General features: G+C 36.4%; 3 protein-coding genes across 3 annotated transcripts; 1 reads left to right on the top strand and 2 right to left on the bottom strand.

Moving 5' to 3' along the window:
- Window positions 1-13128: 13128 nt before the first annotated feature.
- On the bottom strand, window positions 13129-16615 carry LOC112789387 (putative disease resistance protein At3g14460). The gene has a single exon (XM_029295946.2). It carries the CDS (start codon window positions 16609-16611, stop codon window positions 13891-13893), a length of 2721 nt encoding a protein of 906 aa, XP_029151779.1. The 5' UTR covers window positions 16612-16615; the 3' UTR covers window positions 13129-13890.
- Window positions 16616-16631: 16 nt separating this feature from the next.
- On the bottom strand, window positions 16632-19633 carry LOC140183000 (disease resistance protein RGA2-like). Its single transcript, XM_072230991.1, has 3 exons — window positions 19591-19633; window positions 19474-19481; window positions 16632-17348 (listed from the first exon to the last, which is right to left on the bottom strand). The coding sequence occupies exons 1-3, from the start codon at window positions 19631-19633 to the stop codon at window positions 16632-16634; spliced, it is 768 nt and encodes a 255-aa protein (XP_072087092.1).
- A 3447-nt stretch (window positions 19634-23080) lies between these two features.
- Window positions 23081-27562, top strand: LOC112789385 (putative disease resistance protein At3g14460). Its single transcript, XM_025831250.3, has one exon. It carries the CDS (start codon window positions 23259-23261, stop codon window positions 27390-27392), a length of 4134 nt encoding a protein of 1377 aa, XP_025687035.1. The 5' UTR covers window positions 23081-23258; the 3' UTR covers window positions 27393-27562.
- Window positions 27563-27791: the final 229 nt, after the last annotated feature.

Raw genomic sequence — 27791 nt, 5'->3', positions numbered from 1 at the left:
TAGAAACAGGTTTTATTCGATAACTAGACTACTCGACCTGGCTGTCAAATGTAGTTTTGGTAAAAAAGCACAATGGAAGATGGAGGATGTGTGTGGATTACTCCAATCTCAACAAAGCATGTCCCAAGGACTGCTACCCCCTTCCCAACATTGATGCACTCGTTGATGCGGCGGCGGGGTACCGGTATCTAAGCTTTATGGATGCTTATTCCGGCTACAATCAGATACCGATGCACCAGCCTGACGAGGATAAAACAACGTTCATAACGCCGGGAGGAATATATTGCTACAAGGTGATGCCATTTGGCCTGAAAAATGCAGGGGCCACATACCAGAGGTTGATGAACAAGATATTCAGCAATCTCATAGGCAAGACGGTGGAAGTCTATGTAGATGATATCCTTGCAAAGACCACCCGGCCTGATGACCCCCTAAGCGACCTGGGGAGTGTATTCGCGTCCCTCTGACAAAACGGCATGAGGCTCAACCCGCTCAAGTGCGCCTTTGCCATGGAGGCCGGGAAGTTCCTAGGATTCATGATAACCCAAAGGGGGGTGGAAGCCAACCCTGAAAAATGCCAAGCAATACTCCAAATGAAGAGCCTAGGCTATGTCAAAGACGTTCAGAGGCTGGCAGGAAGACTTACCGCGCTGTCCCGTTTTCTCGGAGCATCAGCAGCGAAGGCCCTGCCCTTCTTCAACATAATGAGAAAGGGGATAGCATTTGAATGGAAGCCGGCGTGCGAGGAAGCGTTCAACCACTTCAAAGACATCCTTGCAACACCCCCGGTACTCGGGAAGCCTAGGGCCAGAGAACCACTCTACTTATACTTGGCCATAACGGAGGAAGCGCTTGCAGCGATTTTGGTGCGGGAAGAAGGGAAGGTTCAACAACCCATTTACTTTGTGAGTAGAGCACTGCCAGGAGCAGAACTGAGATACAGCAAATTGGAGAAACTGGCACTGGCACTCCTGACTGCTTTTCGTAGACTAAGGCAATACTTCCAAGGCCACCAGGTTGTCGTGAGAACAGACCAGAAAATCCGTCAAGTGCTTCAGAAACCCGACTTGGCGGGAAGAATGATGACTTGGGCCATTGAGCTGTCCCAGTATGATTTGCGATACGAGCCCCGACACGCGATCAATGTGCAAGCAATGGCAGATTTCCTGGTTGAAGTGACGGGAAACCCAACCGAGAAAACGGGCATATGGTGAAGGCTCCATGTGGACGGGGCCTCCAACCAAACGTCTGGATGTGCCGGGGTCATCTTGGAAAGCCCTGCTGGGGTCATATATAAACAATCGATCAAGTTTGAGTTCCCCGTTTTGAACAACCAAGCGGAGTACGAGGCCCTCTTGGCAGGCTTAACCCTAGATCGGGAAGTCGGGGCGGCGAGGCTGGAAGTGTGTAATGACTCACAAGTCGTTACCTCACAAGTGAATGGAAGCTACCAAGCCAGAGACTCCCAGTTGCAGAAGTACTTGGAGAAGGTCAGAGAATTGAGCAAGCAGTTCGAGGAGGTCACGATCCAACACGTTTCGAGGGAAAGGAACACACGGGCAGACCTCCTATCCAAGCTAGCAAGCACGAAACCGGGAGCCGGCAACTGATCTCTCATTCAGGGCATGGTAAAGGAACCAGCGGTTGCCCTCCACTTGACAAAGAAAGGCCCCTCCTGGATGGACCCCATCACTGATTTCCTGAAAAACGGCAAACTCCCCGACGATGAGAAGGCAGCTAAAGCATTGAGAAGGGAGGCAGCCAAATAGGCGGTTATACAGGGGCATCTGTTCAAAAAGGGACTCAGCCAGCCCCTACTGAAGTGCCTGCATCCCGACCAAACGAACTACGTGCTCAGAGAGGTCCACGAGGGGTGCTGTGGTTACCACATCGGGGGCAAAGCCCTAGCCAGAAAGCTCATCCGAGCTGGATATTACTGGCCATCAATGATGATGGACTCCAAAGAATTCGTAAGGTAATGCTTCAAGTGCCAAGAGAACACCAACTTCTACAAAGTATTGGCAACCGAGTTAAGCCTATTGACATCCTCCTGACCTTTCGCACAATGGGGAGTCGACCTACTAGGCCCTTTCCCGGTTAGCCCAGGGCAAGTCAAATACCTCATAGTTGCCATCGACTACTACACCAAATGGATAGAGGCTGAACCACTGGCCAGCATATCCTTATCCAATTATAGAAATTTCATGTGGAGGCAGGTGATAACTCGATTCGGCATCTCGAAAGTCGTTATCTCAGACAACGGGATGTAATTCACTGACAAGAAGTTCATAGAATTCCTTACCGGTTTGGGTATAAAATAGAAATTCTCTTCGGTAGAGCACCCCCAGACGAATGGGCAAGTTGAGTCCGCAAATAAGGTCATCTTGTTGGGCCTCAAAAAGCGGCTGGATAATAAAAAAGATGCATGAGCCGATGAACTCACCTCGGTCCTTTGGTCTTACCGAACAACCGAGCAGTCCTCCACAGGAGAAACCCCCTTTTGCCTAACGTACGGGGTGGACGCGATGATACCCGTGGAGATCGGCGAACCGAGCCCGCTGTTACTTCTGAAGGGAGTAGAAGAGGCAGTAGAGAAGGACCTGGTGGATGAGGCTAGGGAGATGGACCATTTGACAGAAGTAGCACTGAAGCAAAGAATAGCCATGTGCTATAACGCCAAAATCCTCAGGAGGGAATTTGAAGAAAACGACCTCGTCTTGCGACGCAACGACATCGGGCTACCGACCCAAGGGGAAGGAAAACTGGCGGCAAACTGGGAAGGCCCCTACAGGGTCAAAGAAGTGCTCGGCAAAGGCGCCTACAAATTGGAGAAGCTCGACGGTAAGGAAATCCCGAGAACATGAAATGCAGGTAACTTGAGAAGATTTTATTCCTAGCTCAAGCACGCCGACTAGGCGGTCTGACGAGCTCAATAATTTACTAATGTTAAGGGCTTATCATGGCTATAGACTTGTTTAACTGTCGATTAATGTTTACTTAGCAAATTTTTCCATTTACTCTTCCCCAATTATGCGTCCCACAACAACATGTCCCTTATAACGTATGGTAAACGGGACAACAATACGGCGCCCCGGGACTGATCACCCCGGGAACTAACCAAATTAAAGCCATAACAAACGGCCGCGACAATAGCAAAGCCACGATCCAAAGATACCAACATAATGGTAATACCAACATAATGGTAAACAAACACGAGCGACAAGCCTACACCGACAAAACGGTAACCAAACAAAACAAAAATGCTACCAGACAAGCAGATAAAGACGGTAATCACAAGTCGACCAAGCGACCACTAAATTATAACAAAATAAGTTTCACAAATTCTACAACAAAACCACAAATCCATACAAAAGCATAAGGTACAAGAGTTCACTTTTTGGGCATATCAACAATTTTGCCATCCTTGATCGTTTTGAAAATCCCAATTGCCGACGTGTCAAAGTCGGGAGCCACGATCTTTACCTGAGCCTTAAGAGCCTCCTCAGTCATGAAGATCGCGCTCTTTCCCTGCTCTCTGACCTCCTTATGTTTCTTCTTGAGCCCCTCAACCTCAGCTTGAGCGGCCTTAGCCGACGAAACGGCAACATCACGTTCCTTCTCCAAAGCTACCACCCGACCTTGTGCGGCATTGAGTTGGCTCTCGAGAGTCATTTCCCGCTCGGTTAAACGGGAAATGGTAGTGTCAGAGATCTTCAATTTCTCCTCGGAGGACGCAGCCTTCTCCTGGCAGCCTTAAGCTTCTCCCCCGCCTTGGACAGCTGCTCCCGAAGCGTTCCAACTTGAGTCTTAAGCTCATTATTGGCCTTGGAAGTAGTGTCGAGCTTCTTGCGCAGCGACTGCATCCCCGACAACTCGAACTCAGCCTTCCGAGCTATAGCAGCACCACGGAGAAGGGTACGGTACATCCACCTAGCCTGCCCGGCAAGGTCGGTTCCAAGAAAATATTCCTCCATGCCGGGAAGCAGCTGGCCATCTATGAAAGTCCCGGCATCAAAGTTCCTCTCCATCACGGTGAGAACCCCTTTAAGGCTGGAGGATGACCTTTGCCTCTTGGGGTAGGGACAATCGTCAAGTCATCATCCTCGCCTTGTTGAGTGGAAGACAAGTGCCCGGCGATGGTCCCCTCCCCGTGAATAGGAGAAACATGAGCCCCGTCGGAATTCTTCTCCGACATCACGGTGTCACGAGGAGAAGGCATCTGATCTTCCTTGTTTTCAGGAGGGACCTCTGGCTTCCCGGCAGCTTTCTCTTCATCGCTTTCCTCCAAGAAAGTCTTGTATAAACCCTCAAGCCCTGTTACTGAGGTAGACATCTCCACTGTAACAGAGAAACAAAATTCACAAGTTAGTCGTGAAATCGGTATAACGAATCAAAGCAATAGTAATGCAATAAGTACAAGTCAAAGCTACCCACAAATATAATTTCTGGCGACCTCCTGGTCACCCATAAGGAGGCGGAAATTCACATGATTCCGCCCAAAAATGGCCAACAACACGTCGGCGACTTTTTTGTCCACAACGGACATTCCCTTGTAAGTCACCTTGATGAAGGTATTAGACCCCCGAAACTCCAATACATCAGGATGAGGCGTTCTCCTTCTAACGACAACCAAAAGGGATGGCGGCCTTTGACTGGATGCACCTTAAAGTACTTATCCTTAAACCCATGATAAGAGTCCTCGAACAAGCCGAAGATCCTCCGACCCTGGGCAGATTGGAAGGACATGAACCCTTTCCTCGCCCTCCATTCCTTGGAAGGATTCGTGAGGTTGAAGAAATAAAGGAAAACATCAACGGATACCGGCAGCTCCAGATATTCACACACCATCTCGAAACAGTGGATGGAAGCCCAACTGTTCGGATGCAGCTGCGACGGTGCCACGGAGATCCGACCAAGGAGCGCCATTTGAAAAGCGAAAAAGAGAATGCAAACCCCCACTTGGGTGAACATGGCCTTGTAAAACCAGATCCAATTGGTAACCCGGGGAGAGTGAAAATTAATTTCGTATAACCGTTTGTTGGAGTAGGGACAAAAACGTCGTAGTTGGCCACCTCGTCAGCCCCCCCGCACAAGTACTCGGCTTGACGAAATTCGGTAAGCTCCTCCTCACCCATCTGGTTTGGAGAGTCCTTCACGTCGGAAACAACCCAAGCATATGGGTCGTAACCCGCGATGGAGGTGGAAGCTCGTGAGACGACGTGAGGCATACCTACAATGGGGGTACCACTCGGTTAGTCTACAAGGTCGGGAGCTCGGGAGCTCGGAAGATCCCAGAAACTACACTTAGCCTATTCAGCAACTAAGATCAAGCATGACTAAAACACAATCCAAGTAAAGAAAGCTAATACCTTGGAATGGTAACCCCCCTAACGCATCTACTTAACGCTAAGCCATCTAGCATGCTAATCAAACAGGCAGCAAACATGTAGAAAAACCAATGATGAAGAAAAAAGGACCCTGAAGCAGAAAGAGAAGGGATTAACATTTACCTGGAGTAGTTGCGAAGACCTGAAAAAGAAAGAAACGCACAGGGATGCAAAAATGATGCTCTGGGATACTTGGGAGAGAAGAAGATGAAGATAGGAGAAGCGAAAATGGGAGAGGAAAACAAGTGCAAACTATTTAAAACTGCCACTCAAGAGGTGCGAAAAGACTAGGGGCAAAATGGTCTTTGCGCGCGGGTTTTTTAACCCATTATGAGCATTTAATGCATGGCGCTAGGAACAAGGCGACGAATGATCACCCTAGCAACAAACAGATACGCGCGCAAGAGGCACGTCCCCCTCACGGATGGCCGACCTGGCGACAACGCGCGAAAGGAGAAACAACACGCCACCAACAGCCCCCACGACTATTGCTGGTACGTCAGGGACACTGTTATGGCCCGGCCCAAAGGGTACATGGGCCGACCCGACCCACTAACCACCCGATCCGAACGGTCGGGTGCGAGGCATTCATTTGCTGACTCGGACACGCGTCCAGGACAGCAAATGAATGCCAAACAAATATATAAACAATAAAAACACTATATAACTAATTAATATAACTAGAATAAGATCTGCGCGATGCGTTGGACGGTAAATTAATGATAGTATATAATAAATTTTAAAAACTATTATGTTTTGTAGAAATAAATTAAATATGTATAAATTGAAGTTAAATTTAAAAGGTGTTTTATTTTAAATAATTTGTAGTACAAAAGATTTGGATGTTGGAGTTATACAAAGTGACATTTTTATTTGGTAGTTTGATTTTTGTATTTGTTTTAGTTGATGGACTTAGTCATCTTATGTGGCGCTCGTCCTCTTTTTTTTGTTGGTTGTTAGAGTTGCTGTTTTCTTCCTTTTGTCGTAGGTTCTTGTGAAGACATGTTTTTTAGGAATTGTTGAATTTGATGCACTTTCTATTGTGTTATTTGGTTCCATCTTTGTATGTATGTTCTTCTTCGGAAGATGTGTCTTAAATTTGTATGGTTTTCTTTCTCCTTAATCTCTTGATGGGGTGGTGCTTCAATGTCATTATTTTTCTGAAATGTCATTAGATTTGAAATAGTTGTGCCCAATAAGTGTTTTGCGTCGCCATCAAATAGTACAAAAGTTGTTGTAACACTTTGATTTGAAACCTTTAATTGAATTCTGAACCTAAAATAAGTATTGGGTTAGCAACTAATAATTTGACAGATGAGATTATGAAAAGTATATAGAGTTACCTTATTGTTGGATATTGTGGTGTTTGATTACATGTGCCACAAATGTAGTTGTTTCTTTTTTTTTATATGCTTTCTTCTCACACTTTTTACATTTAACATAGTTCCATCTTAATTTGTCATCAATTTCTTTTATAGTTGCTAAAATTATGAAGATATTTTCCTATTCCAATATTCAATTTATGTTATCATTAGGTATATGGAATTTGAGTAAGTATGAATGTATGATGCATGTTGTGATTTTTTTTGTCATACCTGATCATCAAATTCTCATTGCATGGCCATTAGATCTTGTATAGTTATTCGATTTCTAATCGTTCTGCTGAAAGAATGATGCTCTATTGAGTAAGTTTGAAATGTGCAGTTCGACAATAAATTTTTTGTGCTAAATTCGATGTTATGTGAAGGAATAGTGATAAGAGACTTATATATGTAGTTTAAATGGTATGGAATTTAAATACTTATAACGTAAAATTTATTATGATTAATAATATTATTATGACATTGGTAATATCGATATTTATTACCTTTAGTGAGTTATTTATAAAAATTAATAAATTAATTATTGCGGTTATAAATTTATTGTATTATTTATAACAGAAAGATATAATAAATATAGGAATATGAATTCAATTTATTGTGGCAAGTAAACAATATTGCTGACATGACATTAGTAGGAAAAAAGAAATATCTCAAAAGCAATGTAGTGCATATTTATATATCTACTTTTATATATTAAAAATAGATTACAAACAGTTCATTGATCCTTTGGTGAAGGAGAAAGAGTTAAATCAAAAGTTGAGAGGATTGTTTTAATTTTGGGTATATAAATTTTGTTTTAATTTTTTACTGTATTTTTAGTTGGAGTAGGCCGGGAACTAATTTATGCCTATGACTTAATGAGGTAAACCCTAGATCATCAATCTAACTTGATTAATTTGTGACATAAATTAAAATTAAGTTATTTTATTAAATTTTTTTATAATGGACCTACTATTTTAAATAAAAATAAAATAAAATTTTAATTTAATTTATAAAATAAATTATTTTATTTTATATTATTTATTTAATTTGTACTTTTCTTTTAATTTTTAAATTTAATTGTTAGAATTAATTTTTTTAATTTATAGAAAAAATAAGAATTTTATTAATAGCATTGTGATATTAATAGCAGTGTGACCCTGCAGCAATGGTTATATATTTCACTTAATCTTAAATAAGCTCCAAATTAAAGAATTAACGTATTTTGTATTATATTGTCAAGTATTATATTTTTTAAATTTTAATATAAAAAAATAAAAAATATACGAACATTGATTTGATTGCTATATCAAAATAAAACCATTTAAAAAGTTTATACGATTTTTTTATTAAAATAAAAATTTATATCAAAATAAAACCATTTATAATAAGGATTTTTTTAATATTTTACAATTCTCTTTTTATTATTAAATTTGTATTTAATATTGTGTGTAATATGTTTAATTCTATTTTTTACATGTGATTTTGTTTTTATATAATTTACTATTTTTTTTATAATACAGCAAGGTCTAGACTTTTATTGTATATAATATGGTAGGTGAAAATAAAAAATAAATATAAAATGTGCCTCATGTATATTTTGTTGGAGTCTAAAATTTGTTGTACTATACAAAAAATAGTAAATTATATAATTTATTTTGTAGATTAAATTAAAATTTATTTTATTTTATTTTTATTTAAAATAGTAGGTCTATTATAAAAAAATTTAATAAAATAACTTAATTTTAATTCACGTCACAAATTAATTTAGGTTGATCTTATTGTTAACTTATTAATATTAGAGATTTAAATTTCGGTCTTGTTTATAACAATAGATTAGTCATAGCAATAGATTAGTTTTTGGCCTATGATATGGTAAAAAACTAAAACAAATTCTCTATACCCAAAACAACATAAAAAAGAAGATACTTGTTGTCCATGTACCTCTTGTAAACATGTGTATAATCTGCTTGTAGCAGTAGCAAATTACCCTGGAGAATATATTAACATAAACTGCTGTTGCCTCGGTGGTTTATGCTTACTTCACCTCTTTCGGAAATCGCACATGCTATAGCGGTTTTTAATCATTCACGTGCTATATGAAAACTGCGTAGCAGCCTACAACAGTTTTTGTTATTTTTTGTAAACAGTTACGCCCTGTAATGGTTTATATAGAATTATAAAAAAATAGATATGAGTAATTTTTTTGTGAAAGTTGTATCTATAACAATATATAAAGCATGACTTTGGTGTTCAATTTTTTTGCACTATATTAACTCTACAATAAACTATTTAATAAAGCAAATTATAAGGACAAAATAGACATAAAATTTGTTTTAAAAAATTTAATAACTTCCCACTAAAATAAAAACAGTTTTGTTATTTCTATAAATATAACAACGCATCTTCCATTGCCTCCATCCACTGCAGTTTGGATTTTACTTTTTTATATTTTTCTTGCTGTTCTGTTCTTCTCCTTTCTTCAACACTCTTGCCTCCATCCTCTTCCATTGCATTCATCCATTGCAGTTGCAAATTTCATTGAGTTACTACTTTTACGCATAACATTCACTTATATCTCTTCTCTTTTGTTTACTTATCTAATTTATATTTTCAGTCATTTCTATACTTTTTTAATTTATTCCCAACTTTTGACGTATGAAAATAGTACTCTATCTCCTTTTATTTTTATCAATTTAATGTAAAAAAATAATTTTTTTTGTCTTACCAATTTGATGCAGAAAGAAAACAGTTTCTTTTTATTTGATATGTGTTTTATTAAAAAGTAATTGAATGAAAGAGTTCTATAAATATTTTGTTAACTTATTTTTTTAAAATTACTTTGTAATAATATTTTTTTAATTTTTTAAATATTGATTATGTAGGGTATTATGTTCAAAATTTGAATACATAAATATTTATTTTGAAAATAAATTAAATTATTAATTTTGTCTACCACAATATTATTTATTTTACATATTGGCTAAGTTATTTGATTGGCATATATATAGGACGCAAGAAAATTCGCACCCATCAAAGATTCGTTAAAAACATTAATATATTAATTTCCTAAACTATCTAAGCTATTAATTATGTAGAGTACTGGATTTGATATTTAATTATATAGAGTACTATGGTTGACATTTATTAATTTCCTAAATTGTATTGCAAAAAAATTAGTTAATTTTATATTTTTTATTTATCACATAATTAACATATAAAAGATAAAAAAAGCCCGCAGAATAAAAATTTCTCACACATATTTTGTTAACTTCTTTTTTTTATTTGTATTCTATTTTACATTGGATAATATTATTTTTATTAATTATTAGTTCGACATATAACACAACAAATGTAGCAATATAAAAACTTTGTTAATTAATTTTTTAGAATTTTGTTAATTGATTTTGTTAATCTCTTTTTATTTTTAATCTATTTTACATTAGATAATATTATTTTTTATTAATTATTAGATTTACATATAATAACATTTAAATGTGACAAAATAAAAATTATGTTATACATTTTTTATTATTTCAACCTTTATAATTATTTTCTTCTCTTTATTTGTCTAACTCATGAGCCATGTAATATAAGTTTTAATTTATTATTTTATATATATATATATATATATATTCTATTTTGTAAACCATTTTATTTTAATAGATTTTTTAATTAATTTATTTTATTGTATTTTTCTTTTACTTTAAAAACTTTAAGGGTCTAATGATCTTCCGTTTTAAACGATTCTAATTATACGATCAAGAAGTAGTTTAAGAAAATAAGTTTGAATTTTGGTAATTTATTAAGTCTAACCTTTATACAAAAAGTTAAAAATATTCTGAAGTCTGAACTTAAAAAACTATTTAATAATAAAATTGAGTTTGTTCAAGATCGGAGAGAGAGAAAGAAAAAGTTAAAATTATTTAACTAATTACAAAAATTCACTACCATCAAAGCCATTAAATTTGAGTATATTAAGTGAGGATTAATAAGAAGCAAACCAGAACGATAAATCTAAAAGTTTTTTTTATCTCTCTTTATATAGGGTTTCACTTTAAGTAACTATTTTAAATAGATAGTATTCAAATAACAAACAAAATAATAAAAAGATTCGGATTAGATTATGAAAGTTAATCTCATCCTTATAATACAATGGCATTATTTCAAAACATGTAAAATAAAATAATAAATTACACTTAAATTAATGTGCACAATAAAATAAATGTAAAACTTAGATAATAGCAGTCAAATATGAATAGCAATGGTTGCCTTTTTGTCCCAATGTACTATATTAAATTGCGACTTAAATTTATAATTATTAGTTTAAAAACTTACAATTATGTATTTTTTTATTATTTTAGTTAAAAGTAATATATTTTGATATTGTTTTTTAGGATTATTGACATCAAATTTTGATAATTTGAAAAAAAAATTTAAATGCTTTATGTCTTACTTCTTTTAACAAAACTTCAACAACTCATAAAAGTTAACAGAATAGATAGTTATAAATCAAAGTGATAGACAAGATTGAAAGTTGCGATAATAATACTTGGTGATAATTAATTACGGTCGGGTGAAGAGAAGGTGGAAGGATAAGAAAAAAAATGAGAAAGGAAAACAAGGTAATATAATAATGGCGATGAGACCATGATAAGTATGTGTATAAAGAATAATAATAAGAAAAAAAAGTGTTTGATATAGTAAAGGGATATAATAAAAATATAAAGTAATAATTTTGAAAAATAACAAAATTAAAGATAATTTAAAAAAATTAAATATAAAATTAAAAAGAAAATTAAAATATTTTTTATCAATTAGAAATATGCATGAAGATAAATAGTGTTTTAAATATAAATTTTTATCTTGACTTCAAATTAAATACTATTAAAAAATAAATAACTAAACTTAATACCGTTTATAAATAGTTAATTTGTAAATAATGCTTTTAAATTTTTATTTTGATTTTGTTACCTATAATAACAACATACTAAATTTGTTTAATATCTTATTTAATTTAAATTTATAAATTTTATACGTTCTAAAAGTTAATTTGATAATTTGGATAAAAATTTTAAATGCTTTATTTCTTACTTCTTTTAGCGAAATTTCAACAACTCATAAAAGTTAATATAATAGATGGTTATAAATCGAAGTGATAGACAAGATTAAAAGTTGCGATAATAATACTTGGTAATAATTAATTACGGTCGGGTGAAGAGAAGGTGGAAGGAGAAGGAAAAAATGAGAAAGGAAAACAAGGAAATATAATAATGGTGATGAGACAATGACAAGTATGTGTTTAGAGAGAGATAGTAAGAGAAAGAATAGTGTTTAATATAATAAGGGGATATAATAAAAATATAAATTAAAAATTTTAAAAAAATAATGAGATTAAAAAAATCTAAAAATTAAATATAAAATTTAAAAAAATAAAATATTTTTTAACAATTGGAATTATGCACGAAGATAAAGAATCTTTTGAATATAAATTTTTATCTCGGTCTCAAATTAAATACTATTAAAAATAAATAATTAAACTTAATAACGTTTATAAATATTAAATTTGTAAATAATATTTTTAAATTTATATTTTGATTTTGTTACACATAATTTTTAATTGAATAATATTGAAGCGGTTATATAATTATTTTTATGGTCAATAAATCTGACAGTTTTTCAAAACTCGAAAAGTTATTGATAAGAAGATGTATAATGAATTATGAATGATTTTTTCTAAATACACAATTTTTATACTCTCCTATTTTTTTTATTAATTATTCTTACAGTTTGATATTTAAAACGAAAAAAATAAGCATTCATATTTCTTCTATCTTTCACTATTTATAAAAAAATGAAGGCCTCTTCATATTTAGATTCATATTTTGACCTACCACTTAAAAGTTAAAATATATGAAGACAAATATGAATATTCATGACATTTAAGTAAAAATTATTTTTTGTAAATAACTAACATATATTTTGGTTTATGTATACTCTTTTTAAATTAGGATAATGTTATTATTATTTTTTAAATTATATTTTTTCTGATAATATATATACCTCTCTATTGCGAGTTTTTATAATTTAATATTTAAAGATTTTTTATAAAAATTTTAATTTTAATAAAATATGATATAAATAAGATCACATTAATATTAAAATAAAAAAATATTTATCTAATAAATTTAAAGAGAAAATAATATATTAACAAAAAAATAAAATTAATTTCTTAAAAATAATAGAAAAGCAGAACAGGCACGATAGTGTCTGTTGAGCCACTAGTATAAGTAATTTTGATTGTCATTTATTTTATTAAAGTAACTTATTCATGCTAATATATCAGTGATCTGAACATATAAATAAGTGAACGATAAACATGGGGTGAAATAGCTAGTCATGGATGATATATCCCAGAATAATGATCTATGAACTTACAACAAGTGCCTGTCATCTCTCTCTCTCTCTCTCTCTCTCTCTCTCTCTCTCTCTCTCTGTGCGTTCAGGGATGTGCAAGCCCATTTTGCCAAGAGAGTACTTGGTGATCAATTTGGATGTGTGTAATGTTAGCCACTTTGTGCCATTCTTTTCCTCTCTTGGCTTTAAGCTTTGGAGTCAACAAAGGGCATTCCTGGACACACAGATTTCTGAGGGAGGAAGGAAGCCCTTGATCAGGAAAGGACCAAAGCATGTCGCAGCAATGAATTTCAAGTGTATGAAGATCATTCAGTTGTTGAAACCCCTTGGTTCAGCTTCTTGAGACTCTGCATTGTGCTTATGCGCAGAGTTGATATTGTATGGCAACAAGTTCTCCTCTGGAAATGATTCAATGCCCATGCATCCACCCTCAAGTTCGAAACGGTTGAGAGACTCAAGAGTATGTAACCTCCAACTCCTTTGTGGCACGAGTTTGTCACAATGAACTATGGAGAGTAAAGTTAAACTCGAAGGCAAACCCCCAAAGGGTAAACATTCAAGCTTTGGACATCTATGTAAAAACAATGTCTTGAGGGATGTGAGAGTGGTCATAGGTTTGGGCAATTACTTAATATTCTCGCAGTTGGAAAGGAATATGGATGCTAGGTTTGGAGCAAGTAGTCCTTCTTCTGGGAAAGACGTCAATTTTGGACAATCTCTAATCTCTAAGGACTCAAGCGATGAGAGATAACCCTTGATCTCTTTGGTAACACAAAATGACTGAAGATTGGGACAATCCCATATACTTTGAGTTCTGGGAACAAATCTAAGGTCAAGGTAGTGAGAGAATCACAACTGCTCCCTATAGACAAATGGCGGAGAAAGGCAAGTTGCTTTCTTGATGCTAAAGATGACAGATTTTCCAATCTTCTGCAGTTACGTATGTAAAGGGTTATCACAGAACCAAGGGAAGGAAGGGATGTAAGAGAAGAACAACTAATCAGATAAAACTCGCTAAGAGCTGTTAATCCTGCAAGTAAATCATCTGGTAGGACCTCTAAAGACTCGCACCCTTTAATTTTTAGGCTGTGCAGCGTGGGAGGCAATGACTTCAATTGGGATACAGTTGAAACCTTCAATACTTCAAAGGATGATCGCTGATCATCTGAATCTTGGTTGGATAAATTTTCTATCTTGACAGGAGCCATTGTTTCAGGTGTATCTGGATGTGGAGTGCTTAGAATATCAACTTTACCCTTGGGAATATCATCTTTAACTTGATCACTGAGCATCTTAGTAGAAGCTTCCTTTAGATCTTGAATCATTGTTGAATCTGGAATTGAAGGAGAATCAAGAGATTCAGTCTCCAAACTCCTTTCAAGAGAAATTTCTTCAATTTCACATCTGGGGTTAGTGATTGTAAACCTTGAAGAGGATCCTAGGAAGATTTCATGCAAGTCTTTGCTGTACAAGGTACCTTCTGAGCTTCGAGCTACACTAGTCATCAAAATTTCATTACTTTCATGAACAAGTACTTTACATGTAACATCAACAATGGGAAGTGGAGGCACAAGGTTAGAACATCCAATGATTTCCAACTTCTGTAAAGAAACAAGTTGCTTAGGCAAATATCCCACCAGCTTGGGACACCTTATTATATAAAGCTTAGTGAGACGAGGGAATTCAATGCCTTCTAATATGTTCCATACTCTCCATTGGAACATATCACGAAACTGTAAACTCTCTAAAGATTGAAATGGCTTCCATGAAGGCCTCACCTCCCCAGAAAACTCAGCGCCTATGGAACTTACTTGAGTGAACCCTTCAATGAAGAGGTCCTTAAGAAATGGAAGCATCCCCAGTGTCGGCAGAGAATTGCAGTCTCCACAGTGGCGCAAAATTACTAATTGTAAAGCCCGGTAAGATGGATCTCCCAACCAATTCGGGAATCTTGGACCATCATAGTATTCAAGTGTTAGTTTCTTCAAGTCTTTATGAGGTTTGAGATTTTCAAGCACTTCCATTGCCCTCCATTTGTTGCCATTGCCATTGCCCCATTGAAGCATAAGATCATCAAGGATTTTCTTAGAGAGTTTTGCATCTGAAGGATCCTTAGCACATGCCACATTTTGCAACTTGGAAATAGAGAGTGTTTTGAGGTTGGAAAGCTCTGCTAAATCTGCGAGCCCCGGTCCATCTGCAGAGACAACAAAGTCTGTCAATGTCCGAAGACTTGTCAATTTATGCATTCCCAAAGGCATCTCTTGCAAGCCGCTATGTCTGACATCAAGGTGACGCAAGTTAACCAAATTGGATATTCTCTCTGGGAGACTCTTGAGTGAACTGCAGCCTGTGGTGATAAGTTCCTGCAAATTGAGCAGATCACAGATGGAATCTGGAAGTGTCTTAACTGCAGTGTAAGAGATGTTTAGGTAACAAAGATGTTTCAGTCTTCCAATTGAAGCAGGCAAGTCTGTGACATAATGGCGAGACAAAGAGAGGACCCGGAAGACCCTTGGATTCAACTGCTTAACTACAAACTCAAGCAACTTAATGTCAAACTTGGTGAGTGCCTGCTCAAGTGACAAATATAATGGCAAAATTGTTCTCAACGTTCTTCTATTTTCAACAATGGATTGCTCTGGGAAATCCTCAATATCCTCGGAATAGGACAAATGGTGCTTGTATGATTCTCCAAACGCATAGGTAGCCAAATCATGAACCAGGTTATGCATTGTAAAACTAACACCAGAACCAGAACTACAGGGTTGCAAGAGTGACCTCATGACTAGATAACCAAAGTACTCGTCGGCAATGTCTTCCATGCTTTTATCACCAGATGTATTCATATTCAGAAAGCCTTGGGCCATCCACAAGAGGACCACCTCCGTCTGCTTGAATTGGTAACCCTTTGGAAACAAGGACAAGTAAGCAAAACACCATTTAATCTGTGCAGGGAGATCAAGGTAGCACAGTGCCAGAAACAAAGGGATGGGATGGAGATTGACATCAATATCATCACCTGCATCCAACAATCTGCTCATCTCAACCCATTTATTAACACTTAGCTTATCTTGGACAAGACTCCCTATCATTCTTGCTGCCAGGGGAAGGTTTCCCAAATTCCTTATAATTTCGTAGCCAGCTTGTGCTGCTACCTTTTGCAGTTTAGGACGGTTCATCTGTCTCGAAGAAGCATGCGCCGAGAAGATTGACCCCATATTCTTTGTTGACAGCGAATCAAGAAGCACAACATGACTAGCAGGTATCATGAACAGTTCTGGATTGTCATCATGGGGAGTAGACGTGAGGATTAAGGCACTCCCTCTTGCTGCTGCGGATTCAAAGGAAGCAATTAACTTGTGTAAGCCATCATCTTCTACCATGATATCATCCAACACCAGCAGAAATTTCCTCCCGCCAAGTTCAGCCTCCAGTTTCTTCATCAGTTCATCGAAACTATCGCCTAAACTAAAAGCAGCCTTGAGTTCCTCAAGAATTTCTTTGCAACGGTGTTAACAGTGGCTTTGGGAGGTACAGTGATCCAAGCTTTGCGCTCGAAAAGCTGAGTCACATTGTCGCTGTCGTAGATAACACCAGAAAGTGCAGTCTTACCCGCTCCATCTTTTCCCACTATGTTAATCACTTTGACATGTTTTCCATCTTCCTGAGTGGCCGATGAAAGTTTTCCTAATACAGACTTTATTTCGTCATCTCTCCCAACGAAGCATTGTTTGGGAAAGGTGCCATCCAGATAGGAATGTAGCACAGCCGGAGATGGAGGCCACCATCCTTGTTGCTGCAGAGGCTTTTCCCTCGACGTAGCACCGGCGGCAGTTAGGCCAAGCAAATCCTTCCGTGTGACTAGAGCTTCCAAGATTTTGATGGTGTCATGGATTTTGAGCTTCACCATATCATCCACGTGTTGGTTCTTTGTTTTCCGCAAGACGACGCTGACGAAGAAGCGTCGTCCGTACGAAAGCAAAGACTTTCGGGGATTCACGATCCGCAGCAGAAGATCCTCCAGATGGTAAAGGGCGTGTTGTAGTTCATTTAACCCGTCTTTCACATCTCGCGCGTTGCCTCCTCCTCCTCCTCCTTCTGCAAAGAAGGTCTTCCACTCTGCGTCATCCACGAGGGCATCAAGGATCTGCAACTTTGCCACCAGCTCTTGCTCCTCATCCTTGGAGAATTTTGTGGAGAAGCAATAAGGTCCAACAAATCATGAATAAATGCTGAGAGTAAGGCTCTACCCATGGCTGGGATAGTTTGGATTTGTGGTTTCTGTTTCTTTGTTTTGTTTTGTTAGGAGATGAGATAAGAGAAATTCTTAGTTGTTACCATTCACTAAATGATAAACCTAGTGATAATGATTTATGGAGTGAATGAAATGCAGACTTACTTGAAATACATATCTACATGGCGGCTTCTATCTTCATGTTTCGCATCCATCCATCATGCATTTATCACAGGTTTCGTTTCATAATCTTGTGGCGTAGAAATGCCAAAGTTAGTAGAGAAAGAGAGCTGAGAGTTTGTCGTTCAAGCAGGAAGTTATGGTGGAGCTTGAATATAACTATATATTTTTCCTGCTGAAGTATGAAAACATCTTCACCTAGATACTTATGACGTTCCGACTAAGCTGGGGACCCTATAATCAGGGTCTTGCTGATCCTTACTAAAATATACAACTAAAAGTTGGTCCTTGACTCTCTGTACTTCCTATTATTGAATATTAAACATAGGTAATGTTAGTATTTATCGTCTTTGTTCTTTTATTTTTTGTATAATTATTAAATTTTAAAAAATATTACATTTATTTTAAGTAATAAGTAATAACAATGCTTTGGTAAAGCAATCATGCTAAGTTGCTAACAAGTACATTCGAAAATTAGCCATTAAAATTAATTACCTTAAAAATATTAAATAATTATTAAAATTTATTATTTTTAGTTATTAATTAATTATTAATATTTAAAAATATAGTATTAATTATATTGTTAGATTATTAAATTAAAAAAATTAGACTAAAACAATAAAAAATAATAAATTCTCATAAATTTTTTAATATTTTTTTATAAAATATATATTAAAATATAAAATACATACTAAAAATAAATTAGCACATATATTTATATAAAAATATATAATGATTAATTTTAGTATATAAATAATATTTTTTATAATTTTATTACGTATACACCAAAATCAACCACCAATATAAAATATATGTTGAAATATAAATACATATTTTTTTCTCTAAACAACAAACGGAAACACAAAGCAAAACACCTATCATAAATTCGATATAATGATTAACTAAAGAATTTCACAAGACTCAGACCAAATAATACAATTGGAATTACTTTTAGTTCTATATTTAATCATCCAATCCACAACTTTATTTGTTTTTCTACATATCCAATCAAATTATATGTACTAGGATCTTGATAACAGCTCCTGAATCTTGTTAACTAAATTAACAATTTTAGATTTACACTCACAAGGAGAGTCAATGCAAAAGATGAAGAATGTCTAAACAATCTATTTTACACATTATGTCTCTCAATTCGCAAACACAAGTTAAAATAAGGTCCCTCCAAATGACAAAAAACTTACATTGGATGATGGACCGAAGAGAAGAACTACCAAGAACAATTCCAACTCCATTAGAATTTTTAATAAGACAATCAAATTCAGTCAAGTTTTTAATTAGTATACAAATACACATTGAAAATAAATTAAACTTTATATATATTTATATACAAATATATTGATAACTGTTTTTAGTGGCTGATTTTGACGTACAAATACCATTTTTGTATTTTTTTTATTAGTTCATTTTTATAATGAAAAATATATTTGGATATACAAAGTGTGTACATATAATAATATTTTTCATTATTTAAATTATTTTTAGTGTTTATATACAAAAATATAAATCTTACTGTTCTTTTTCTTCGTATTTCTTTCTTCACTTTTTTTTCTATTAAAACTATCTTTTAGGTGTCTGTACAGTTGTATTTATACCAAGTTATGTTTTAAATTTAGGCTCACAGAAGACACTACTAAAGATATAAATGTGTATATATTGGAATATAATGAATATGATCAAAAGAAAAATTAAGTAGGTAAATGGACACAAACATTCATAGCTTATTATCACAAAGTTACTGCTTTGTCAAGGTAATGTGTGTAAAAAATTCATGTTCCAGCTACACATAACAACATTGCGCATGCATCTGCGCTCACAACACACATCTCACAACCCTCACAAACTGCTGAAAGCACTCTGTGGCATCTCAGACTTGGGCACCTGCCAAATGAGAGAATAAATGTAATGAAAAGGGACTATGAGTTCCTGAAAAACACAAATTGCAATAAACCTTGTGATCCGTGTCACTATGCCAAACAAAAAAGATTACCATTTCCAATAAGACTTACAAAATCAGAAAAATTGTTTGACATAGTGCACATGGATATATGAGGACCTATAGGTACAGCAACTTTGTCAGGTCATAGATATTTTTTTGACAGTAGTTGAAGATAAAAGTAGGTTCACTTGGTTGTTCTTCATGAAAACCAAGAGTAAAACTAGAATTTTAATTCAGAATTTTGTAAACATGATTGAGACACAATTTGATACAAGAATAAAATGCATTAGGTCAGATAATGGACCTGAATTTAAACTTTTAAAATTTTTTGCTTCAAAAGGAATTTTGCATCAAACTTCTTGTGTTGAGACTCCTCAACAAAATGGCATTGTGGAGAGGAAACATCAACATATCTTGACTGTCACAAGAGCTTTGTTGTTTCAGTCTAACTTGCCAAAACGTTTTTGGAATTTTGCAGCAGCACATGCGATTCATTTGATTAATAGGATTCCAAGTGCATTGCTGAAAAACACTTCACCTTATCAAATTTTAAAAGGAAAGTTACCAGACTTGGGTTATTTGAAGGTCTTTGGGTGCTTGGTTTATGCCTCAACGCCGAACGCTCGCAGATCCAAATTGGATGGAAGAGCAAAGAAGTGTGTGTTTCTAGGATATCAAAGTGGAGTTAAGGGTTACATCTTGTATGATTTAAATGAAAAGAAGATATTCTTATCTAGAGACACATACTTCTATGAGCATGAATTTCCCTTTCTATCATATTTCAACAATGGCAATAACCAAGTATCTGACACTATGACACTAACTCCAAAACCAAGTATCATGGTAAATTTTGAGGATCCATTCATTGAGCCCTCACATACACCACAAGCCCCTTTAAACCACTCAAATGGAACATACCTGCATTCATCTAATTCATTCAATGATTCATCACATACATCACATGGCTCTTTAGTTCATTCAACTAGACAAGACCTGCATCTATCAAGTTCTGTGGTACGACCAGAACACAATTATCCATCAGCATCTCATGAAATCATTGGAAATGACAGCTCGATCATATACAATGCACCAGCACAAACACATCAACACTTAGACATTAGACAATCAAATAGGATCAGGAGAAAACCATCATATTTAGCAGACTATCATTGTATGACCACTGCATCGGATATAAATCACAACTACATCAATAATCTTCAATTCAATCCTGGAATTTTACAAGATTTTTATCCTAAAGTTTTTGAAAATTTTTTTGAAGAGTCAACTATTCTCTTTTGTGAGTCACAGTCTCAATTTCATAATATACAAATTCAACACTCTACAAACCCTCTATTGCCAAATCCCATTAAAGAACCACAATGCTATGCTGAGGCCATCAGTGATCCATGTTGGCAAGCGGCAATTGAGGCTGAACTCTCTGCATTGAAAGAAAATAAGACTTGGACTTTGACTTCTCTACCTAATGGAAAAAAGGCGGTAGGCTGCAAATGGGTGTTCAAGCTCAAAATGAATTCTGATGGTAGCATTGACAGGTACAAAGCCAGGTTGGTGGCACAGGGCTTTACACAAACTGCTGGTGTTGATTATTTCGAAACCTATAGTCCAGTAGTGAAGATGAGTACATTGCGGATTGTGCTATCCATTGCAGCTGTGCAGAACTGGCACTTACATCAACTAGATGTAAATACGGCCTTCTTACATGGTGATCTTTTGGAGGAAGTTTACATGAAACCTCCACCCGGGTTGAATGTTTCTTCACCAAACATGGTGTGTAGGTTGGACAGATCTCTTTATGGCCTAAAACAGGCAAGCAGGCAGTGGAATTCAAAGTTGTGTGATGCTCTAAGAGCAGTTGGCTTCCAACAATCCAAAAATGATTACAGCCTGTTCACTAAAGATTCAAAAGGAGGATTCACTGTTATTTTAGTTTATGTTGACGATTTGATTGTAACAGGGACAGATTTAAGGGAGATTGAATTCATCAAGCATCACTTGCATGAGCTATTCAGAATCAAGGACCTGGGAGAGCTTAAATTCTTCTTGGGGTTGGAGGTGGCTCGATGCAGGAGGGGCATCACTGTATGTCAGAGAAAATATTGCATCGACCTTCTCAAAGAGTATGGATTACTCGAAGCCAAAACAGTTTCGACACCTATGGACTACACAGTGCCATTGTCAAAGAATTCTGGAACTCCATTAAGCTCAACTTCAGAATACAGGAAGTTAGTTGGAAAATTGTTGTACTTGACCAACACCAGACCGGAGATTGGATATGCAGTTGGAAAACTCAGTCAATTCTTGGATTGTGCCACAGATAAACACTTTGAAGCTGCCATTAGAGTATTAAGGTATCTCAAGGGAGCACCAGCACTTGGGTTGATGTTTTCAGCTCATTCAGACTTAGAGCCAGCGAGATACTCAGACAGTGATTGGGGGACATGTTCGGATAGTAGAAGATCAATATCTGGGTATTGTTTTTTTTTTGGGAACTTCAATTGTATCTTGGAAGAGTAAGAAACAAAATACAGTTGCAAGTTCATCATGCGAAGCAGAGTACAGGGCATTAGCAATGGCAACTAGGGAAGCTCAGTGGTTGACCTACATCTTGCAAGACTTGAAAGTGAAGTTGGAGAAGCCAATAGTCATATATTGCGACAACCAATCAGCATTACACATTGCAGCAAACCCAGTCTTCCATGAGAGAACAAAGCACATTGAGATGGATTGTCATATAGTGAGAGATAAATGGCAAGAAAAGGTTATCAAATTACTCCCAATCTCCACTGCAAACCAAACTGCAGACATATTTACAAAGGCTCTAGCTCCAAGCATTTTTGAGAGATGTCATAGCAAGCTTGGAATGGTTGATTTTGCCAATTCCAGCTTGAGAGGGGCTATCATATGAGGAGTCAGATTAATTAGCAAGTTAGTTACACACTTTGCAGTTTTGGAAAAGTTTGTTATACAGCTGTTAATAGTGGTGAACGGTTAGTTAGCAGATTTAGTTAAGGAAGTATATATAGTAGATGGAGTAATTAGAGTTTTGAGTTTTTTGCTCTTGTAAGTCTCATTTTTGCCTCAGTCAGAAGTAACTTGCTTTTGACCTAGGGCTTCCTCTGTAAACTTTCCTCTGTTCTTGAACCTTCCCTCTCTCTGAACTAACATTTCCACAGTAATTATTCATAATTATATAGTTATTTTTGTCCACTTACTATTTAACATGCTCTCGGGGAATTAAAGAAACAAGTGATTGAGTTTAGCTGAGTTGTACGTGATAACTGTGGTGAATAAAATAAGATAAATAAATAATATTTAATAAATTTTATATAATTTATTTTTTATTTTAAATATTTTATTTTTTATTTTAAAAAAGAAGTTAAGTAATTTAGACACTATAACAAAAGAGTAGAACTCACCATAAAATAAATCTTAAGCAGATTCTGAAGAGGCGTACGTTTATTCAACTGGAACTGTGAGGAATAAGTAAAACTGTATGCAAACCAGTCAATTATGCAATTATGCACTCAGTCAAGATAGACGTCTTCAACATACAAGAACCAGTCAACTCAAAATTTACATGGTTGGACTAATTTTTTCTGTAATATTTGTCTCAACTATCAACTACGAACAAAACTCAGAGAAGAGCTTATTTTCCAGCATCTTTAATTCTGCAGCTCCTAAGTTACAAAGTTTGAAGCATGGGTAGAGCCTTACTCTCTGCTTTCCTTCATGATTTGTTGGACAACTTTCTTTTCTATTTCACTTCTCAAACCAAACCACACAGATATCTGCGCAAGATCAAGGATAAGTTGTTGACACTTGATGCTCTCGTCGATGATGCAGAACAGATGCAGTTTTCTCAAGGAGACAAAGCTCAACAAGTGAAGGTGTGGCTGATTGAACTGCACCATGTTGTTTACCATTTGGAGGAGCTTCTACGCCAATGGCAGCAAGTCAACACCACCACTACCAAGTCTTTGCTTCTGCAACTAAAAGTCTTCTCAACAGCAAAGAGACCAGACATGGATATCAAGGTTCAAACCCGCGATGCGATCGAGAGCTTGGAAGCTCTTGTGAGAAAGAAGGACGTTCTTGGTCTAACTGGGAGTGCTACAGCTTTGAAGGAGTCTCTACAGGGATTGGCTTCATCTTCTGATGTGGTGCATTCTTATTTTTATGGAAAATATCCCAAAGATTGTTTCTATGAAAGATATGAAGAAGTGATGTCTATATTGAAAATCATGTTATCAACCAGTGAAAGTGAAAATGAAGAATATGTCAAGGTGATTAACATAGTGGGAAAACCCGGGGCAGGCAAAACTACTTTGACTGATGTTATCTACTTCAACCATGATGTGAGGGAGTCTTTTGAGCCCAGAGCTCGGGTCTCTATGCACTCAGAAGCCAACTTCAAATTCATGGCAAAGAAGATTCTAGAGGCAGTCACTGAGCAGTTTGTTTCTGAAAATGATTTCAGTGTCTTGAGGAAGAGATTGAAGAGAACCTTTGCTGGGAAGAAATTTCTGCTAGTGTTGGATGACATCAAGATTGAAGATATCTCATATGACTGGAACATGTTGCTTGATTCCCTTGAATCTGCAGCAAGAGGAAGTGTCATAATCCTAATATCCACTCCATGTGATGATGAGCCAAACCTGTTTGGGCCACCTGCTAGTCATACCGTGCATCTCGATTCGCTGTCAATGGAGAGTGCCTGGGGAATCTTTTTGGGGCATGCTTCCTCTGGGCAGATGGACCTTACTGAACATGAGGAACTTGCAGCTGCTGGCAAAGAAATCGTTAACAGATTGGGAAACCTTCCTTTGGCTGCAAAAATGATAGGGAGCCTCTTCCAAGATAAGCTTCATCTTGATCAATGGGTTGAGATACTGATGAGCAAATTTCTGCATGCAGGTGATGTGAATATTTCTATTCCTTCATTCCTAGTACTCTGCTACCTTGATCTCCCTGCACAGATTAAACGGTGCTTTGCTTATTTGTCATTGTTTCCAAAGGGCTACCAATTCAACAAGAATAAGGTGGTCCTGTTATGGATGGCTGAAGGCTTTCTAAAGGAAACCAATGGAAAAAGCATGGAAGACATTGGTGATGAGTACTTTGGTTATCTAATCATGAGGTCTTTCTTGGAGCCTTATGGTTCTGGTGGTAGTTTTACAATGCATAATTTGGTTCATGACTTGGCCACCTATGTGTTTGGAGAATCATACAAGCACCATTTGTCCTACTCTGGAAACACTCGGGATTTCGGATTGTCATTTCTTCTCAAACATGGAAAATCTTTGAGAACAATCTTGCCTATACCATTGCAATTTCAACGCGCACCTAGGCGCGCTGATCTTATGCTTAAAGTTATGATGTTGAATCCAGATGTTCTCCGGGTGTTCTCTTTATCTCACTATGATATCACTAGCTTGCCTACTACAATTGGAAAACTGATTCATCTGTGTTTTCTTGACCTTTCTAACACTCCATTGCAGACACTACCAGATTCCATTTGTGAGCTGCATAATTTGCAGATACTATTGTTGACAAACTGCACTAAACTCACAAGTTTACCTAAAAGAATATGTGATTTGATAAGCTTGCGTTACCTTGATATCAGAGGTAGCAGTGTGCAAGAGATGCCTTGGGAAATGCATAAACTGACGAGTCTCCGAACACTTAGAGACTTCATCGTTTCCAACACTGGTCCAGGATTAAGAGACTTGGCAGGGCTCTCCAATCTCAAAACACTGTCTATTTCAAAGCTGCAAAATGTGGCAAGTGCTAAGGATGCTTCAGATTGCAAACTCATAGAGAAGAGGAGCCTTGATAACCTTATGCTTCAATGGAACTCTGGCATTCCCGGCTATGAGGAGGATGAAACAGAAGTGCTTCAGGATCTAAAACCTCACAAACACTTGAAAAAACTAAGTATCGAATACTACAGTGGTGCACGATTCCCAAATTGGTTGGGGGATCCTTCTTACCAGGCTTTACAATCAGTAGCTCTCCGCCATTGTCAAAATTGCACTTCTTTGCCAACACTAGGCCTGCTGCCATTGCTTAAAGACCTCTACATTGAAGGATTCAGCAAAGTAAGTTCCATAGGCCTTGAGTTTTATGGAGAGATGACTGCTTCCCAGGTGCCATTTCAATCTTTAGAGAGTTTACAATTTTGTGATATGTTGGAATGGAAAAAATGGAACATACCAGAAGGTATTGAGTTTCCATGTCTCATTAAGCTTTGTATAATTCGGTGTCCCAAGCTAGTGAAAGGTTTGCCAAAGCAACTTGATTCTTTAAAGAAGTTGGAGATCTTCAGATGCTATGACCTTGTGGCTTCACTTCCAAAAGTTTCCAGCACATGTGAATTGTTGGTACAAGAATGCAATGAAACTCTGATGAGAAATGTTGCTAAAAGCCCCTCACAAGCATCTTCACGCCGGGTTTCGTTCTCAGAAGAACTTGACATCACCCGAAAATCCTATTCCAGTTTTCTAGACAGTCACTTGGTGAGCGAGATTGAAGAAAATTCTCATGAGGCAAGGATGGAAATTGATTCCACAGGAAGCAGATCACCACTTGGTTCTTCATCTTCAGATACAACATGGACCCCAAAACTAGAGGAAACTTCTTCTAGCATGCTCAGCCATCAAGTTGAAGCTGATATTCCTAAAATTACACAAGCATCTACCCTTCCTCTTACTGATACCCCTACCACTGTCAAGGAAGAAACTTTTCAAAAGGAAGATTTAGATGATGGAAGATCATCCTTTGAGATATTCAAGGTTTCAACCGTGTCCCAATTGAAGTCATTGCCACTCAAATTGCACACCCTAAAAATTGAAGGGTGTGAATCCTTAGAGGCCCTGCCTGATGATCTACTAGGGGGAATAACTACTCTTAGGGAGTTGTATCTGATAAGTTGTTCTTCTCTTAGATCCCTACCTTCCCTTGGTTTCGTGGCAACACTTTATATACGAAACTGCAGGAGATTGGAAGATCTATCATCTTTAGAATCAAGAAAGCAGCTTGACTTTCTCCAACACTTGTTCATAGGGAGCAGCTGCAATTCTCTCACTACCTTGACCTTAGATTTGCTCCTTGAACTCAAAATTCTGTGTGTATGGGATTGTCCCAATCTTCAATCAGTTAATGTTACCAGAGACTTTAAGGGTGATCTTGCATCACTTGAGTCTCTAGAGATTAGAGATTGCCCCAGATTGAGATCTTTCCCAGATGGAGGACTACATGCTACAAATCTAGAATCCATATTCATTTCCAATTGCAAGAATCTTAACAAATTGCCTGATGCTATGAACTCTCTCATATCACTGAAGACATTGTTTTTACACACATGTCCAGAGATTGAATCTCTCCCACGTGGGGGTCTGCCTCCAAGTTTGATTGTACTCTCCATAGCTTACTGTGACAAACTCATACCTCAAAAGGATTGGAGGTTGGATAGTCTTGAGTCTCTTAACCGTTTTGAACTTGAGGGTGGATGCATGGGCATGGATTCATTCCCAGAGGACAACTTGCTTCCTTGCAATATCAACTCTTTGCGCATAAGCACAATGCAAAGTCTCAAGAAGTTGAATCACAAGGGGTTTCAACATCTGAATGCTCTTCAAACACTTGAAATTCATGGTTGTGACGTGCTTCAATCCTTGCCCGATGAAGGGATTCCTTCCTCCTTAAGTAATCTTTGTGTCCAAGAATGCCCATTGTTGACTCCAAGGCTTAAACCAAAGAGAGGGAAGGAATGGCACAAAGTGGCTCATATCCCACACATCCAAATTGATTACCAGCTGCTCTCTGCACACTAGATCAGCAAATCACAGATATTCATAGGAAATGTCATCTATGACTAGTTTTTTCATTGCATCTCCCAATTACATTCATGTACATTACTGCAAAAATACTATCTGCACTCTAAAAAGTACTCACTAAATCAATTATTATATACTTGTGTATAAATATATATATTGTTTAACTATTTTTAATTTGTATTTTATATTTTGTGACTAAGTTTTAATGTACATATAGTATGATTGATATTAGAGTAAGGAATAATGATATATATCATGACATCAGATTATATTTTAGATGCAGATAAATTATTAAATAAATTGGTTATACTTAGAACCAATATAACCGAGATGATAAAAGTCACTATAAGTCATATTATAATTTAGTTAAAAAACTAAAAATAAAAAAGGGAAAGA

Source organism: Arachis hypogaea, chromosome 3 (genome assembly GCF_003086295.3).
Source record: "Arachis hypogaea cultivar Tifrunner chromosome 3, arahy.Tifrunner.gnm2.J5K5, whole genome shotgun sequence".
NCBI classification, from domain to species: domain Eukaryota; kingdom Viridiplantae; phylum Streptophyta; class Magnoliopsida; order Fabales; family Fabaceae; genus Arachis; species Arachis hypogaea.
The sequence above is the reverse complement of the archived record's forward strand: the minus strand, read 5'-3'. Positions and strand labels throughout refer to the sequence as shown.

Excerpts from the sequence above, each read along its gene's own strand:
- LOC140183000 (XM_072230991.1), bottom strand. The coding sequence starts at position 19,633 with ATGTCAAACAATTTTTCTGATTTTGTAAGTCTTATTGGAAATG.
- LOC112789385 (XM_025831250.3), top strand. The coding sequence starts at position 23,259 with ATGGGTAGAGCCTTACTCTCTGCTTTCCTTCATGATTTGTTGGACAAC.
- LOC112789387 (XM_029295946.2), bottom strand. The coding sequence starts at position 16,611 with ATGAAGAAACTGGAGGCTGAACTTGGCGGGAGGAAATTTCTGCTGGTG.